At 30.0% G+C, this 17,124-nt stretch overlaps 1 protein-coding gene across 1 annotated transcript; it reads left to right on the top strand.

The window, feature by feature from the left end:
• The first annotated feature begins 7,628 nt into the window (after nucleotides 1-7,628).
• LOC139426369 (uncharacterized) lies at nucleotides 7,629-16,138 on the top strand. The gene has a single exon (XM_087164265.1). It carries the CDS (start codon nucleotides 7,731-7,733, stop codon nucleotides 9,057-9,059), a length of 1,329 nt encoding a protein of 442 aa, XP_087020391.1. The 5' UTR covers nucleotides 7,629-7,730; the 3' UTR covers nucleotides 9,060-16,138.
• The last annotated feature ends 986 nt before the right edge of the window (nucleotides 16,139-17,124 follow it).

A 17,124-nucleotide genomic window follows, 5' to 3' on the forward strand; every position in this document is an offset into this window, starting at 1 on the left:
ATTTGGTTACAAAATTGTGAAAAAAATACCTTTCTATTTGTAATTGCTAAAATTCTAATAATGATTAAGACCCGATTGTAAATAGTATTGGTAAGTTTTGTGCAGTTTGTTTGAAATTGTTTTCTCCATTGTTTTTGCATAAATTAAAGTTATGTCAGTTTGAGAATGTAATTTAATATAGTGATAAGATATGTGTTTCTATTTTGTATATAATTATTTCTATATTTTACAAAAATCAATGTTTTTAAAAATAAAATGCCTAAATGCTAATGAAGAATTCTTAGCTACTCTTAGATTTGAGAATTTAATTTAATATAGTGATAAGATATGTGTTTCTATTTTGTATATAATTATTTCTATATTTTACAAAAATCAATGTTTTTTAAAATAAAATGCCTAAATGCTAATGAAGAATTCTTAGATAGTAAAGCTAAATAATACTTGTTATTGTATGCTAATTTAATATATAACTAATTTTATGTACCATGGCTAGAGAAGAATAACTATTTACTATCTATATATATATATAATATTGATGAGAGCTAATACACCACTGGAGAAAAAGGTGTTATGGTTGGTTTCTAAAATAACTTTATTGCTATGAAACTATTTCTACTCTTTTATAGAGGAAATATGTTAAATTTTATATATCATTATTGAGAAAAATGTTTTTAAACAGTATAACTACTTAATAATTGTTTTAGAAATGTTTTAGATTTACTACATCTTATTAAACTTTTATTTTTCTACTTGTAAAACAATTTTAAAATAACATTGCAGAAAATAAAGATACGATTAATGTGAACAAAACTAATACATATAGTTTTTAGCATTCCTCGTTTTTATGGATTATAATCATTGCATTTGAAGTACATAGTCATTTTGGAATTTATTTTTAAAATTTTTATATTGCAAGAAAAAGTTTTTGATCATTACTACGTTTAGATGTCAGCTATAATTAAAATATATTATATTGATATCGCTAAAAGAAAGACTGAAATAAGAATTGTCGGAAAAACTTCAAGGTCGTCATTTGTAGTCAAAAATGTTGTGCAGTTGAACGAGTTGAACGAGTGCAGTTGAAATTTGTTATTTTCCTGAATTTTGAGGACTAACTTCACGCCAGTTTTATCTTTAGGAATATGTCCAAAATAAGGGTGGTCAAAAAAAATTAAAGGGTGGTCATTTGTGGTCAAACGAGTACAATATAAAAATTGGATTTTTATATATTTTTCGAAAAAATGCGAAGTTAGCCCCCGAATTTAATTTTTGGGATTGTGTCCAAAATAAGGGTGGTCAAAAAAAATTAAAGGGTGGTCATTTGTGGTCAAAAAGTGGTCAAACGAATACAATATAAAAATTTGATTTTTATTTATTTTCATGAAAATGCGAAGTTAGCCCCCGAATTTAATTTTTAGGAATATGTCCAAAATAAGGGTGGTCAAAAAAATTAAAGGGTGGTCATTTGTGGTCAAAAGGTGGTCAAACAAAAACAATATAAAAATTGGATTTTTATCTATTTTTGAAAAAATGCGAAGTTAGCCTCCGAATTTAATTTTTGGGATTGTGTCCAAAATAAGGGAGGTCAAAAAAAATTAAAGGGTGGTCATTTGTGGTCAAAAAGTGGTCAAACAAAAACAATATAAAAATTGGATTTTTATCAATTTTTTGAAAAAATACGAAGTTAGCCCCCGAATTTAATTTTTAAGATTATGTCCAAAATAAGGGTGGTCAAAAAAAATTAAAGGGTGGTCATTTGTGGTCAAAAAGTGGTCAAACGAATACAATATAAAAATTGGATTTTTATATATTTTTCGAAAAAATGCGAAGTTAGCCTCCGAATTTAATTTTTAGGATTATGTCCAAAATAAGGGTGGTCAAAAAAATTTAAAGGGTGGTCATTTGTGGTCAAAAAGTGGTCAAACGAATACAATATAAAAATTGGATTTTTATATATTTTTCGAAAAAATGCGAAGTTAGCCTCCGAATTTAATTTTTGGGATTGTGTCCAAAATAAGGGTGGTCAAAAAAAAATTAAAGGATGGTCATTTGTGGTCAAAAAGTGGTCAAACGAATACAATATAAAAATTTGATTTTTATTCATTTGGCGTGAAAATGCGAAGTTAGCCCCCGAATTTAATTTTCAGGATTATGTCCAAAATAAGGGTGGTCAAAAAAAATTAAGGGGTGGTCATTTGTGGTCAAAAAGTGGTCAAACGAATACAATACAGAAATTGGATTTTTAAAGATTTTTCGAAAAAATGCGAAGTTAGCCTCCGAATTTAATTTTTGGGATTGTGTCCAAAATAAGGGTGGTCAAAAAAAATTAAAGGGTGGTCATTTGTGGTCAAAAAGTGGTCAAACGAATACAATATAAAAATTTGATTTTTATTCATTTGGCGTGAAAATGCGAAGTTAGCCCCCGAATTTAATTTTCAGGATTATGTCCAAAATAAGGGTGGTCAAAAAAATTTAAAGGGTGGTCATTTGTGGTCAAAAAGTGGTCAAACGAATACAATATAAAAATTGGATTTTTATATATTTTTCGAAAAGATGCGAAGTTAGCCTCCGAATTTAATTTTTGGGATTGTGTCCAAAATAAGGGTGGTCAAAAAAACTTAAAGGGTGGTCATTTGTGGTCAAAAAATGGTCAAACGAATGCAGTTTGAATTTTTTATTTTCCTCATTTTCGGGGGCTATCTTCGCATAGCTCTGAAGATGTCATTTGGTGTTTTTCTTTCAATCCTTATTATATTTTCGACCTCGAAATCTTTTGATAGTGGTGATGATTTGGAACTAATGACGATATAATTTGGCAATTTTTGAAGTCCTACAATTTTAGTACTTCTAATTCTTTTGAAAATATTGATAACTTGGAACAACTGCGGATGTAATTTGTCGTTTCCCTTTCAATCATAACATTTTTCTACTTCAAATTATCGTGATAATTATGAGAACTAGTAACTGTTGAGGATGTGATTTGATGTTTTTGTTTCTTTCAATCCTTACATTTCCGAATTCTTAATATTTTGATAATGGTGATAACTTGGAACTGCTAAAGGTATTACCTGACCTTTCTCTTTTAATTCCAAAATTTTTCCACTTCTAATTATCGTGATATTAGTGAGAACTTAGCAACTTTTGAGAATGTCATTTGATGCTTAATTTTCAATTCTTATTATTCACACTTTTAAATTGCGTAATGGTGGCGTGAGCTTGGTGCAAGTACTACCGCGGATGTTATTCTAGGAAACTATTCATGTAGCTTTCTCTTCTCACATTTTTTCCTCTTCCTTTTTTTATATTATATCCGTCGTTGAACAGCCGACCCAATTTTGGGTTTACAACTACTAATGTTCAACTCCGTAGCCTTCTAATTTTAAACCAATCCAGAAGACAAGGAAACTGCTGGATCAGTACTCCCATAGGTATTGATTTGTTATGGGAACAGGGAGGACTTTGCGACTGGAAGGATTTAACGTGCATCAGTCGCCATTTACTACACTGGGAGTCTTCAGCCGATGATGATCGAATCCACGAACTCTTGGACATGGGCCCAGTGCCCTACCAACCAGGCAGTCCCCGCCTTTTCTTCTCTTCTTTGCCTTTTTCATATGTTTATCTTTGAAAACGGACTTTTTTTGGTTTGATTTTTTAAAGGAAAAAAAAGCGTTTAGTTAGAAATATAGCACAAAATTATTGTGTATCTACTCTTTGAGTTTTTTTTTTTTTCTTTCTTTCTAGAATTGCCTTTTTAACGTACTTATTTTTATTACTTTTTTAACTTCTTTTGTTGCCTTTTTTTAATTTACTATATTTAAGGCAGGTATTTATCAACAGTCTCTTTTTCGCACTCATTTTGGTGTTTTTAAACTCTAAATTATTGTTGAGTTGTATGCATACAATGAAAACTCAATTTTGAAACATCATCAGATTTTCAAAATCAAGCAAGTATGCGTTTATGAAGTTTAAATTTATCTAAACGATAAAAATATTTCTTTATCCCGTTTTCATTGACCGGAGTCCCGCAGTGGACTGATCGTTAAGACACTGTTCCCAACAGATCACCGAAGTCAAGCATCACTGGCTATGATCAGTGTGCGGGTGGGGGATCACTTGGATCAGTCTGCGTAGGGACCGAGAGTGTTCGGTATTGGTCCTCGTTAAACTGTTCTACCGTAAAGTGCTCGACTTCGCGTGCAGGTCGTCGGGCTACCGAAGCAGGGGTGCCATCCCCTCTGCAGAGGATCAAAATTGTGATGGCATGTCTTCGGATCATCCTCAGGGATGTTTCCCAGACCGTCGCCAATAGCCCATTGTGAAGCTCTAGTGCGACGTAAATGAACAACAACAACTTTATTGACCGGAAAATAACATTATAGATGGCGCATAGTCTGTGATTACTGAAGAGCGTTGCGAGTTGCTTCTTTAAAGACACATTTTTTTGTTAGTTTACTATAGCTGGATTTACTATAACTATAGTCATTAACTTTCGGAAGTTGAAAACATGAAAGGGATAAGGCGGTAATCTTCTTGAATCGTATAAATTATTGAATATAAACATCTAAATATTGAAATAATATTAATAGTTAAAATGTAAAAATAAAAATAAATAATTGGAAGCAAAAAGTTTTAAAAACATTATTCGAATTATATGTGCATTATAGCAAGACGTGTATAACTATATTGTATATTAATAAAATATTTTTAATATGTGCAGACTCGTTTCCCTGGTTGCCTGAACTGAAACAATGCCTGTCGGCGTTTGAAAGTAAAACGAATGCGAAGTGGATACTTTATTTAAAATAATGAAATAATTGAAATTATTTAAATAATGCTATGTACCTGTTGAAATGACCAACATTAAATGTTAAGGAACATAACATTTCTTCTATTATAAAAGAGAAGATAACTGAAATTATTAAAATAACATTACGTAACTGTTGAAATAATATTCAACATATATAAGCCCCGAGATTTGCAGATCAGGCTCTGCTTTCAGGATTGTAATAAAAGTGGTCAATAGAAAATGATTTCACTCAATGATAAAAGAAGGAAAAAAATCAAGAGAATTTGTTTTTAGAAAAAGAATTTTTTTTTTTTGGTACTTTTGGCAAGCCTCGCAATGGACTAATCTCAAGGACGTGGTTCTCACGAGAACACTGACGTCATTGGTTGCAATCATTAAGTGCATGGGCGACCACTTTGAGCTGTCTGCTTAACCGAGGGACTGTGGTATTGGTCCTCGTTAAACTGTTTTACCGTAAAGTGCTCTGATTCTCTCGCAGATTCATTTGGCCACCAAAGCTAAGGAGCCATCTCCTCAGCAGAGGATTTAAATTGTGATGGCATGTAATGCCTTCGGATCACCGTTAGGGATTTTTCCCAGACAGTCGCTGATAGCTCACTATGAAGTTCCAGTGCGACGTAAATAAATTACCTATCTATCTTCAAAGTGTAGTGGTCGAAAAATATGTGGGATCTATATATCGGGTTGTTCGAAAAGTAATTTCGTTTTTCCGACAGAGGATTTAATTGTATTTTTTCGAACCCAACTTTACACTTAAGCCACATTATCATTATATGTTTTGAGAGCTGATATAGCAAGGCTTGTGTATGAAAAATTTTTTGGTTGGTGCCCTTATAAATATGGAGAGCAATAAACAGCATTTTCGTCATATTTTACTTTTTTACTATAGAAAAGGTAAAAATGCTGTTCATGCCAGAAAGAAATTTACCGATGTGTATGGAGAAGATGTGTTGACAGTACGCCAGTGACTGAAAAAATTTCGATCCGGCAATTTTGATGTCGAAGATGCACCATGTTCTGGAATGCCCGCTGAAGCTGATAAAGGCATTAGTCGATGCAATTCAGCGAATAACAACGCGTGAGATCGGTGAGAGGTTAAATTTATTGAATTCAACTGTTTATGACCGCTTGAAAGGCCTGGGTTTAAGCTCGAAAAATGGGTTCCTCATGTTCTGATGGAGTGAAATTTGCGTCGTCGCGTTGACGTCTGTGATTCGCTTCAAACGTTTGAGAAGCGAGCCACCATGGAGCCAAAAATGATCCAGTTTTGAAGCTCATCATTACTGGGGACGAAAAATGGGTTGTCTATAACAATGTCAAACGCAAGAGATCATCGAGCAAAAAAGATGAACCCGCTCAAAGCATTTCGAAGGCCAATATCCATCAAAAAAAGGTGATGCTGACTGTTTGGCGGGATTTTAAAGGAATAGTTTTTTTGACCTTTCACCTGGTAACACAACACTTAATTCGGAAGTCTACTGTCGTCAGCTGGACAAACTGAATGATGCTCTTCAACAGAAAAGGCCAGAATTAATCAACAGAAAATGTATGATGTTACACCAAGATAATGCGAGATCTCATACAAGTTTGATCACTCGCCAAAAGCTTTTACAGCTTGAATGGGATACACTGTCACACCCAACATATTCTCCAGATCTAGCACATTCGGATTATTATTTGTTCCGGTCACTAAATTTTCTTTTAGACTGTAAAACCTTTACTTCAAATGAAGAGGTCAAAAATCACCTGGATCAGTTTTTTTTGCCAGCAATGACCAAAAATTTTATGAGCGTGGAATCATGCTACTACCAGAAAGATGGCAAAAGGTGTTAGACCAGAATGGTCAATAAATAATTTAATAAAATATTTATTCATTATACGAAAATTGTCTTTCATTTTCCCACAAAAAAAACGAAATTACTTTCCGAACAACCCAATATTTACAAACTACTGAAATAAATTTTTTTTTTTTTTTTTTTTTAAATTTATTTTGCACCCAATTTTTAATTATTTCGCAGATTTAAGAGTAGCAAGGTGTTCGGCAATCATCACCCTTGATAATGGCAGAAAGAGAATCTTCTTCCCTACACGTTTCATCCACCTATGCCTAGCCTATTAAACACTCTGGTTTTGAGGATCATTTGAACTATTTTCTTCCCTTTGTTGCTGTTCATCAGGTTTTCATAAAATTTTTATTTTTTCCTAAAGCTTTTATATTGATTACTGACCCTTTAGCAATTCAATTTTTACTTCATTTTTGTGAATGCTGGAAATATATAAATGTCAAATGTGTTATTCAAAGTCCTCCGGTCAAAAAAATAGTTTAAGTGCTTAACTTATAAGTTAGATTAACTAGGCTTTAATACGGTGTTAAACTTTTTTGGGAGACTAATGGCAAGTTAGCGAGATTTTTCCTCCCAAATGAAATTTTTTTAAATCAATGAATGATTTTCAAATTTTGCATTGTCTTAAAAACCCAATTTTCAAGGAATAAAAATCCCATTAAATTATTTTAAAACTCAGTTTTAGGCATTATCATGCCTATAAAAATGAGTTTAATCCGAAAATGAGTTTTATCGCCAGAGAATTTGGCGATTCATCTCATATCATATCTTATTTGTTATGCTTCGTGCTGTCTATTTTTGTGCACAATGATAACTCTTTTTTTTATTTGATTTTAACATTTTTATAAGTTTACCTCATTAATGCAACGGCAAAATTTTAATTATGTTCTTAAAAATATTGTAATATTTTTGATATCCATAGTTATAAATCAATGAAATGATTAACTTCATGAAGATAAATGAGGATAACATAAGCATGATATTTCTCAAAGCAGCTTACTTGCACTTCTCAACCCTGAAAAGAAATCCCTTCTGTTTGTTTAGTGTCTGTTCATCCCTCAAAAAATTCTGCGAAAATGGATGTTAATAAATCTCCTGACTCAAATTATGAAGCGACTGAGAATACCAATCGAATTATAAACTATCTCCTTATACCATCCTTGGAAAGAATGGCGCTTATTGAAATTGTGATAGCGCTTTGGCGAGAAGTTGACAGAAGGGCTTTTCGCAGATGGAGAAGAACTATGGATTTTGCCCACCGAGATTGCTCTGATGATACAGTCATGGAAATGAAAGAAAAGGTAAATCTTTTGTGTTTACCAAAATCTATTGAAATGAAAATTTTAAATCTGATTAAACCTGTTGGCGAACATATTTGGGAATGGAGAATGGACTGTTATTACAAAGACTACGATGTAAATTCTATTCAAAGCATCGATATTTTACAATGGACATATCGTGGTACAATTGATAGATCTAAAACAATGGCTACACTCATAGCTAAGCACAGAATCGTGCACAAATTATATGCCAAAGCTTGTCACCATTGTATTGAACATCAAATTTATAAATTATGGGATCAGTTGCTTGAATACGAAAAGGATATGTATAGCAAAAAAGTTATTGAAGATGGTTGTGATAGCAGCTTAGAGCTCTATTGGACGTGTGTTATCAGAAATGATCTCGGTAGGTTATCTTCAATATTAAAAAATATTGAAGACAACAGTATTAATACTGATGGCAGTATTCATGAAATTATGATAATGTTATCTATATCCTATGGAAATGCATCAGCGGTTCGTTATTTCTGGTATAAACTGACCGAAGAAGAAAAGGGAAAAAATTTAACATTCTGGGTTACTTTCGCTTTTCGCTCCACTGTGCGTAAAAATGTAACACTCATTAAACAGTATACAGAAATCACATGTTTTTTGATGTCTCACATGGACTGGGAACAACAAAAACTTGTTTTTAAGGAACATGGTAAATCTCTCTTAGAGATGTTGATAACTAATTGGCCTGCACAGGATTTTTTAGTACCTACGATATCTTTGATGTGGGATTTTATTGATATTAATGTTTACGCTTATCTTGTTTCTGTAATTGTTCGATGCATTCACGGTGAGTTTAAGAGTGAGGTAAGGATAGTGGAAGAAGCTCATCTAAGACAGTTATGGCGTGCTACTCCGAAAACCATCAAGAAAGATTTCTTCCAATGTGTGGCTGGAAGTGTGAATCACCTTAATGATATATTTAAAGGAAAAAAGTTTGAAACTTCTTGGATCCTACTAGCTGAGTTCTTATTTGGACGGGATGTTGAACCTGATACTTTACGTGATTGTCAATTTATTTATACCTCTTTAAACCGTAGGATGTCGTCAGAATGTCATGCTCTAAGATTTTAAAGCTGATCTTTCGTAATTTTAAGGTTAAATCCAAACTTGATACTTCTGTGTTGATTTTTATATTGGTGCTATACTAAATTGTTCTTCAAATTTCAATTGCATCTTAGAGGTTGTAAACTGAAAGGGTAAAACTTGCAGCTATCTCTGATCATGTCTATCTATGAACTTGCAAATATTAAAAAACAAAAATATGAAGAGGTTTGCTCTAAAGTTTCTACGAGTTATACCCTTCAAGTTAGACCTCTTGTGTGATTTCTTTTTTTTTTTTTTTAAAGTTTCTCACAAGCTACTACCAGGAAGTCTACAAATCAAATAAAATCCATATTTGGTAAATATTTTTACTGCAAGTATATTAACTCGGAATCTATTCAAATATGGGAATAATTCCAACTACCTGGATGGCCACATAGGACTCAAATATATTTTCTTTGAATATTTCTACAGATGCTTTTTCCCAAAGGGCATACTATACAGCTTATTGACAAATTTGCTTACACAGTTAGCTTTGGTTTGTACACATTGCAGTATATTGTATAGTGCGGCTTTGAGGAGAACTCCTCCAGACTGAACGTCCGGGGCTGTCTGCTGCTATGGTAACAAACGACAGCACATTTCTAATGGGGATAAAATAGAGGAAAGAAGGTGTAGATTGGTTTACTCTCGAGGTCCTACGCTAAGATTAAGACAAAACTATTCAGCCCACACCCCTATTTGAAGTGACCTTTCCTCGTAACCATAGTACCCGTCACGACGCGAGACGGGTGTCTGGAGGAGTTCTCCTGAGAGCCGCACTATACTTGTTTTTTTAAACATTGTTGAGGGTGTGATGTTCCTATAGGACACAAGTAAAAAAAAAATCTATTATCTACATCAAGCTAACAAAAAAAAAAAATTGGGTTTATGACTTGTAATTCTGTTAAGTCATATATAACGGCACTTATCACTTTTAGGCGAGATTGTTTTCTTTTCGAACTTTCCTGTTACATTTTTATTTCTCGATGGATTTAACTCGAACAATTTAACCTAATGGACAAATTTTTCTACATTTAATTCTGCTGCCAAAATGATTATTTTGATTTAACCTGTTACTATTTATACATTTTAAATTCATCATAAGAATTATTGTATCTGCAATTGGAGTTATCAAGATTTTTCCCTGGGATATCCTAACATAATGTGCCATAGCACATTTTCAGTTAGTGCGAACTTCATAAAAAATCTTGCTTGAATTTTCATTTCATAAAATTTTGAATTCTTTTCTTTAATTGATTGTTAATACATTTATAGTTTTTAATGCTGTCGAAGCATGCATGAACGCTATGAATGTCCATGCATGTTATAAATGCAGTGTATAAGTTAGGTTTTACTGTAAAAAGTTAGAATTTCGCTGTACATTTTATGGTGTATTGAGATTTTAGTTGAGAACTAGATGTTGCATGAAATATTCAGCATTTGCGCTGGGGTTCACATGTTTTGTTTTTGTATCATGAGCTATTAAAACAAGAAAATATGCTGGATTCCTAGTTAAATTATATAATTGTGAGTGATTATATAACCATTAAAATGTATATTTACTATTTTAAAATATAATTAACTTACTGTAAATAATTTTTAAAAAAAATTAATTTTTTTATGCACATGCAAATTATTATAAAAGATAAATATTTAATGAAAATATTTTTTATTTAGATTTTGCATCTATTTGTATCCAAATTTTAAATTAATAAAAATAAATACAAATTTTAGTGCAAGGAGATCATAGAAATTGGCATTAAAAAATATTTTTCTGAAAAGATAAATTTTATATTTTATTAAAAGCAAAATTATTCAATATAGTTATTAGTTTAGGGTTTAGTATATAAATTATCAGATTAATGTGATTACAGAGGCTAAATTTTTAACTTTATAATAGTTTTTATTTATTTATTTTACGTAAAAAATACAGCCGTAATTTTTTCCAGGATGTAAATTTTTTCAATTTTGTACATTTAATAAGGGAAATTTAAATAAAAATTTTATTAAATAATTCAAAATGCTTGACCTACTAGTCATAGGTTGTGCACTCCTGTTTTTATGCAATTCAGCTTTTTTAAATTGTTTTCAGTCCTCCGAATTAAGTTAATAGATTTTAAATCATCAAACATTTTAACAGTAGGAAGAAAAAAAAGCATTTTAACAGTAGGAAGGAAAAAAAAAGCATTTTAACAGTAGAAAAAATACTTTTGAAATTTTAGAAACTCAGCATTGTATCATGACGTAAAATGGGGCTGATTTGCATTATTTGATGCCCAATTCTGACTTTTATGTACTGGTACTCTCATTACTATATTAACATTGTATGTTATAAAGTAAATTGTGAAATTCTGAATGAATTTCTGTGTATTTGTAAAATAATTGTTTGTGAAAAGCTATACATGTTCATGAATTTATCAATTCTACTTGCAAACAAGTTTTAGAATATTTTATGTGTGTTTGTCGTTGTTACCTTCTTATTTTATTGTGCCTAATAATTATGTTTTGAACATATATTTTTTTATTTAATATATTTATAAGTCTTGTGATATTTTTTTATTAGTAACTTTAAAATGTTTTACACATTTTTAAAGTTTGTGTTACACTATTTAAGAAAGTGTTCATATTTTATTTATTTATATCTTGCTTTTATGCATTATTCTATTTTATTTCCTATAATACATTGCATTGTTATTGTATTGTGAAGAATAATGCTTATGCATTGTTATTGTATTGTGAAAAATAATGTTTATGCGTTATTTACTTGTATTTGTGATTTTTATAATGTTGAGAATTTATGTAATATCTATACAAAAAGAAGAACATTGAATGGCTTGTTATAATATTAGTTTAATATTTGGCAATTTTCAATCGATTCTAGAACCTGCCAGTATAAGTGCTATGTTATTTATATTATGTTATTGTTACAAATTTGAAAAAAAAAAAATTGTGGCTATACTATTTATTGAAATTTAACAATTCGTGTATTAAGATATTTTCCTCGCTGATCTTAAACCTTAGGACATACTTTTTCAAGGAATTAAGGCTACTTTTATGCAAGAAAAAAAAAATTTTTTTTCTCCCTGAATCCTACAGTTCTTTACTTTTTTTAAAAAAACCTTTTCTTGGGACATTATGTTCTCTTTTTTTATGTTTTCTTAACAATTAAACAATAACAATTTAGGAAATATATTTTATTTTGCTAAATTTAAATTAACTTTTATATATATATATACTAACTATTCACACTATTGCAGTGTTTTTATCATAGAAAAAAAAAATGGGTGAGAATTTTTAACCCTTTCTCAAAAACAGGGTGAGATTTCAAAAAGATATGTGAGATTTCTAAAAACTAAAAAAACACAAAAACTCTTGAAAGAAAAAATCATTTCTTTAATAATAATGCATTTTTAACTTCTTCTATTTTTTAAAGCATTGAATATTATTGGTGCATCATCATAGAAAATTTTGCCTTTACAAGGTATTTGTCCATCTTACATTAGTGCATAAAAAATTTGAACATCTTACATGAAGAAACCTTACCTACGGTAAACACATGGTTGCAGAGAAATGTGTTCTGAAAGGAGTTCCGTGGTTGTGTTCTGTTTTTCGAATAGGTTCTGAACAAAACTGGATAGGAAGCTAGAAAACAGGGTGGATGTTGAAAATAATGAAAGATCCAGGAAGAAAAGTGAAAGGGATTTTATTCTAAATGGCGTAATGCGAAGCTTTTTCCAAAATGCGAGAAATTCGCGAATTTTGAAATTGATTTATAGAATGCTCGAATTTCTAGTGGTAGTAATTTTTTAATGCTAGAAAAGAAAAAAAATATGCGAGATTCTCGCGAGTAATTTTCTTCGTTTTCCTCTTTTTGTATTTATTTATTGTGCTATATATATGTATATTAGTTACAATAACTTTTTTTAAGTTTTTTTTAAAAGCAAAGTTTATTTGTAACTGAAATTTTTTAATAATAGTTTCCTCTTTAACAAAGAAAAAAAAATTTTGAATTGAACAATTTTGAACAATTCTTGAATTTATTGATGATTATGTGTCTCGACTAGATGAGAAGTATGTTGTAATTCAGAAAGCAACATCACATTCTGCTCACATTTCGCAAATCCTCTTTTCTTTTCCCTTAGTGCTACATTTTCTATGTCGTCCATAATTGATTGGAAACAAAGTTTTTCTTGATTTCCCTTACTGGCTAAGTGCCCATCATAGATATCTGTACAAAGCCGAAGCAGGAATCTGTGTTCCCTTCGTTATAATAGTAAGGCCATTTTTCTAAAATGTATTTTATAATATCATGTCAATGAAAGATAACTAAAGGATTAAATGTGAAATCTTCTTTGGCTGTGCCGCAAAAAACAAAAGAATAAATATTTATATAATTTAAGTTTCCAAAGTGTAGTTTGTTGCTATATAATAAAGAATGAAATTTGCTTTTCAACTTTTCTAGCAACAAAACTAGACCTTACTTCACATTGTAACAAGCCTTTCAATTAATGTGATGCCCAGGCATGCCTGTTCTCTTCTTCTAATCTGTAATGCTATTTTTGCAGATTAGTACCACTGCGGGTATATAGCTGTTATGAATTATTCCATAACTTGTAAAGTCTAAGTATACCCCTGATCAGATTTGATTTACATTTCATGTATTGTAAAGAAATAGAACCCAATTTTGCAATACAGAAAGCAGGGTATGCTACCTAGTTCCTGTTTGTATGATAGAATAGCATCTTGTTGCTTTTTTCTGGATACTTATGTGCACTGCTGCTTTTTTGACAGTACTTGTATTGTATTACTACCTTTTTGACGGTAATTTCGTAATGTGATGCCCTTTTGATATATTCCGTACCTCGAAGAAATTATTTGAAGAAACTGAAGCGGAAAGATGTACTTAATGATATAAAACTTCATTTGCTTCAAAAAGTTTTTAGATGGCAATAAAAGTAAACATATAGTGAAAAGTGATTTGAAATAGAAAATGTAAAGTTTCCAACCAAAAAATGAAAGTGAAAAGCAAAATTGGAAAAATCCTAGAAGTCAAGAATGAAACAGAAAAGGAAAAATAAAGGTTAAAAAGCTTGCAGTAGCCAAGAGAAGCAAATCAGAGCAAAATGTATTTCCTTTCACTATGGAGAAGTAGTGAGGAAACTCGTGTCACTGACCAGAGAATTGGTGTTCATATGAAAGACACAATATTTCATTTCCATTTTTTTTTTTTTTTTGTTGGTAAGTTTATGTTTTTCGTTTTAAATCACTTTTGTTTTCATTTACGTAATGACAGACATGAGATTTGCTTTTGAGTGCTCGAAACATGTCGATTTTCATTACCATCTTAATATTTTTTTAAGCAAGTGAAGTTTTTCTATTGTCAAGTAACATCTTATAGTATCTTATTACCTTTTTTGACAAAATTACTGTATCTTTTTGATAATATTTCAATACTATGCTGCTCCTTTAGTAACATCAGTATCTTGGTATCTTTTTTTGATTGAATGTTTGATGTTTTGATAACATTCCAACATCTTGTTACCTTGTAAAATTTTTGTATTTTTCTGTTCTTTTGATAATATTTCAGTGCCATGCTACCCCTTAGATAACATCAGTATCTTGTTCCCTTTAATTGGCAAAATTTCTGTATCTTTCTGCGTTTTTGATAATATTTCAATACCCCATTGCCCTTTTTTTTTTTTAACATTTTAAATACAGTAGCAGATCTTTATAGCACAAATCTTGAAAAGCAAACCTTCATGTTTTGATGAATTTTGTGTTTTATAGATCATTTCTTATATCATTAAAATATTACCTGATAAACATGGCAGCAATATTAGCCTGATACATAAATCATAAATCAAAGAGCAATCATAAAATTCTATAAATGATTTTTGGTGCAAATACTTAAAAAGTGAAAAAAAAAAACACTTAAGTATATTTATTATTTACAATAAGAAATATTAAATTTTCTAGAGGTTATTAACAGAAAAATTTATCTATTTGGATTTGCTTAGCTTTTTAAATTGTTATCTCTTAGCAGATAATTAAACAAATATTGTAAAATTTTAATTACTCTTGCTTAGTTACAGAAGTTTCTTTGCTTACATCCAGAAAGGTTAACAGAAAAATCAGGGATATATAGATCTACTGTATCATACAGCCCTTTTAATAACATTGTAGTAAGCTGCCATTTTTACTATATCTTAGTGTCCTAGACTGCTTTTTATATATTTTAGTGTTAATTTTTCGACAACTGAATAACAAAAAGGTTACTCCTTACTCCCAAAATAAGATACACATTTATCACTCCGTAACTCCTTTGATTGAATTAAATTGTCATACAGCCTTTTTAATTACATTTTAGTAAGCTGCCATTTGATATTTTACTACCCTGGCTACTTTTTTGAGAACATATGTTTGCTGCCATTTTTACTATATCTCAGAGTCCTGGATTGCTTTTTTGAAATTATTTTGTTTTGATTTTTCGACCACTGAATAACAAAAAAGTTACTCCTTACTCATAACTCCCAAAATAAGATACAATGTTACTTATCTATTTTTAAGGACACATTTCATCACTCCGTAACTCATTTGATTTAATTAAATTTTTATACAGCCCTTTTGTAACATTTTAGTAAGCTGCCATTTGATAATATTTTACTACCTTGACTACCTTTTCAGAATATATGTTTGCTGCCATTTTTACTATATCTCAGCCACTTTTTTGATATTTTAGTGTGTTGATTTTTCGACGACTGAATAAGAAAAAGGTTACTCCTTACTCTTAACTCCCAAAATAAGAACAATATTACTTATCCATTTTTATGGACACATTTTATCATTCCATAACTTCTTTGATTTAATTAAATTGTATTTATGGTTAAACATGGATACTTTTTAATGTTTTTTACTTTGTAAATGAATATTAATATGTGAAAATTTAAGATTCGGTGTTTCGTGACACATACTTAAAACTGACTTGTTAATGCAATCTGCATTGTAAAAAATTTACTCTTGCTGGTCGAGAGTATTTCTTTGAAGTTATTAAAAGTTGTTTTTGATTATACAGTAGTTTTCTTTATTTACACAAAAATGTATTTTTTTCTGTAAATAACTCAGTTAAAATTTTTTAAACACATACCTTAAAACCGGGGCGAGTATACCCATTTTAGTTTTATTTAATTTTCACTATTTTAAATTGCAAATAAATTTTTTTTTTACCAACGGAGGACGTAGTTTAGATACTAAGGAAGATCGCGCTGTAGTAGTTTGATCCATTTTTATTTATTTGGTGTCTTTTTAACCGACCTGTTCAAACGTCTTTTGAGAGATTTGTATTGAAAATCAGCAAACGTTTAGTTGGTGCTCTGTAAGTATATTATTATTATTACTATTTTCACTTTGGTTAAGTGATAAACTTATCTGAGACTAAGATTACATTAATTTTATATGAAAAACAAAACAAAAAGAATGTAAGTTTTGCTGTTGTAAACAAAAAGCTAGAATTCGCAGGGCGAGTCTACCCATTCGTATTTAGTTTTAATAAAGCATAATAATATAATTTAGAACTTTGTTTATATTAAAATTCAGTCATTTTAAATGAATTTGAGTATATTATTTTAATTCTGCATTGATAAATTTATAATTAATAAGAAAATTTATAGGTTAAATATAAATGTAAATATAAAATATGTTTATTTTACCTATTTTTTCAATTTTTATATTACAAAATTAACTTTTTTTATTTAATACAAGTTAAATTAATTATTATTACAGATGGTTCGAAATTATATTCGCAAAACAAATGGATTTAAATGTTACAAAAAAATGCCATGATTTTGTTAATAATCTTTAATTATTATTAATTATTTAATTGTAAATTTATATTAATTTTAATTTATTTTTATCAACAATAATCAGAAAAAAATGTTATTTTATAATGTTAATGATTATAAAGACAAAACTGTGATCAAAATGTGATAATCGATCAAATACTCAATTTGTGTTATTTTATGAATAAAAAAATGGAATATATAATAAAGTTATGAAT

Source organism: Parasteatoda tepidariorum, chromosome 5 (assembly GCF_982258835.1).
Source record: "Parasteatoda tepidariorum strain Cologne lab strain chromosome 5, Ptep-v5.0, whole genome shotgun sequence".
In the NCBI taxonomy this organism is placed as follows: domain Eukaryota; kingdom Metazoa; phylum Arthropoda; class Arachnida; order Araneae; family Theridiidae; genus Parasteatoda; species Parasteatoda tepidariorum.

Excerpts from the sequence above, each read along its gene's own strand:
- LOC139426369 (XM_087164265.1), top strand. The coding sequence starts at position 7,731 with ATGGATGTTAATAAATCTCCTGACTCAAATTATGAAGCGACTGAGAAT.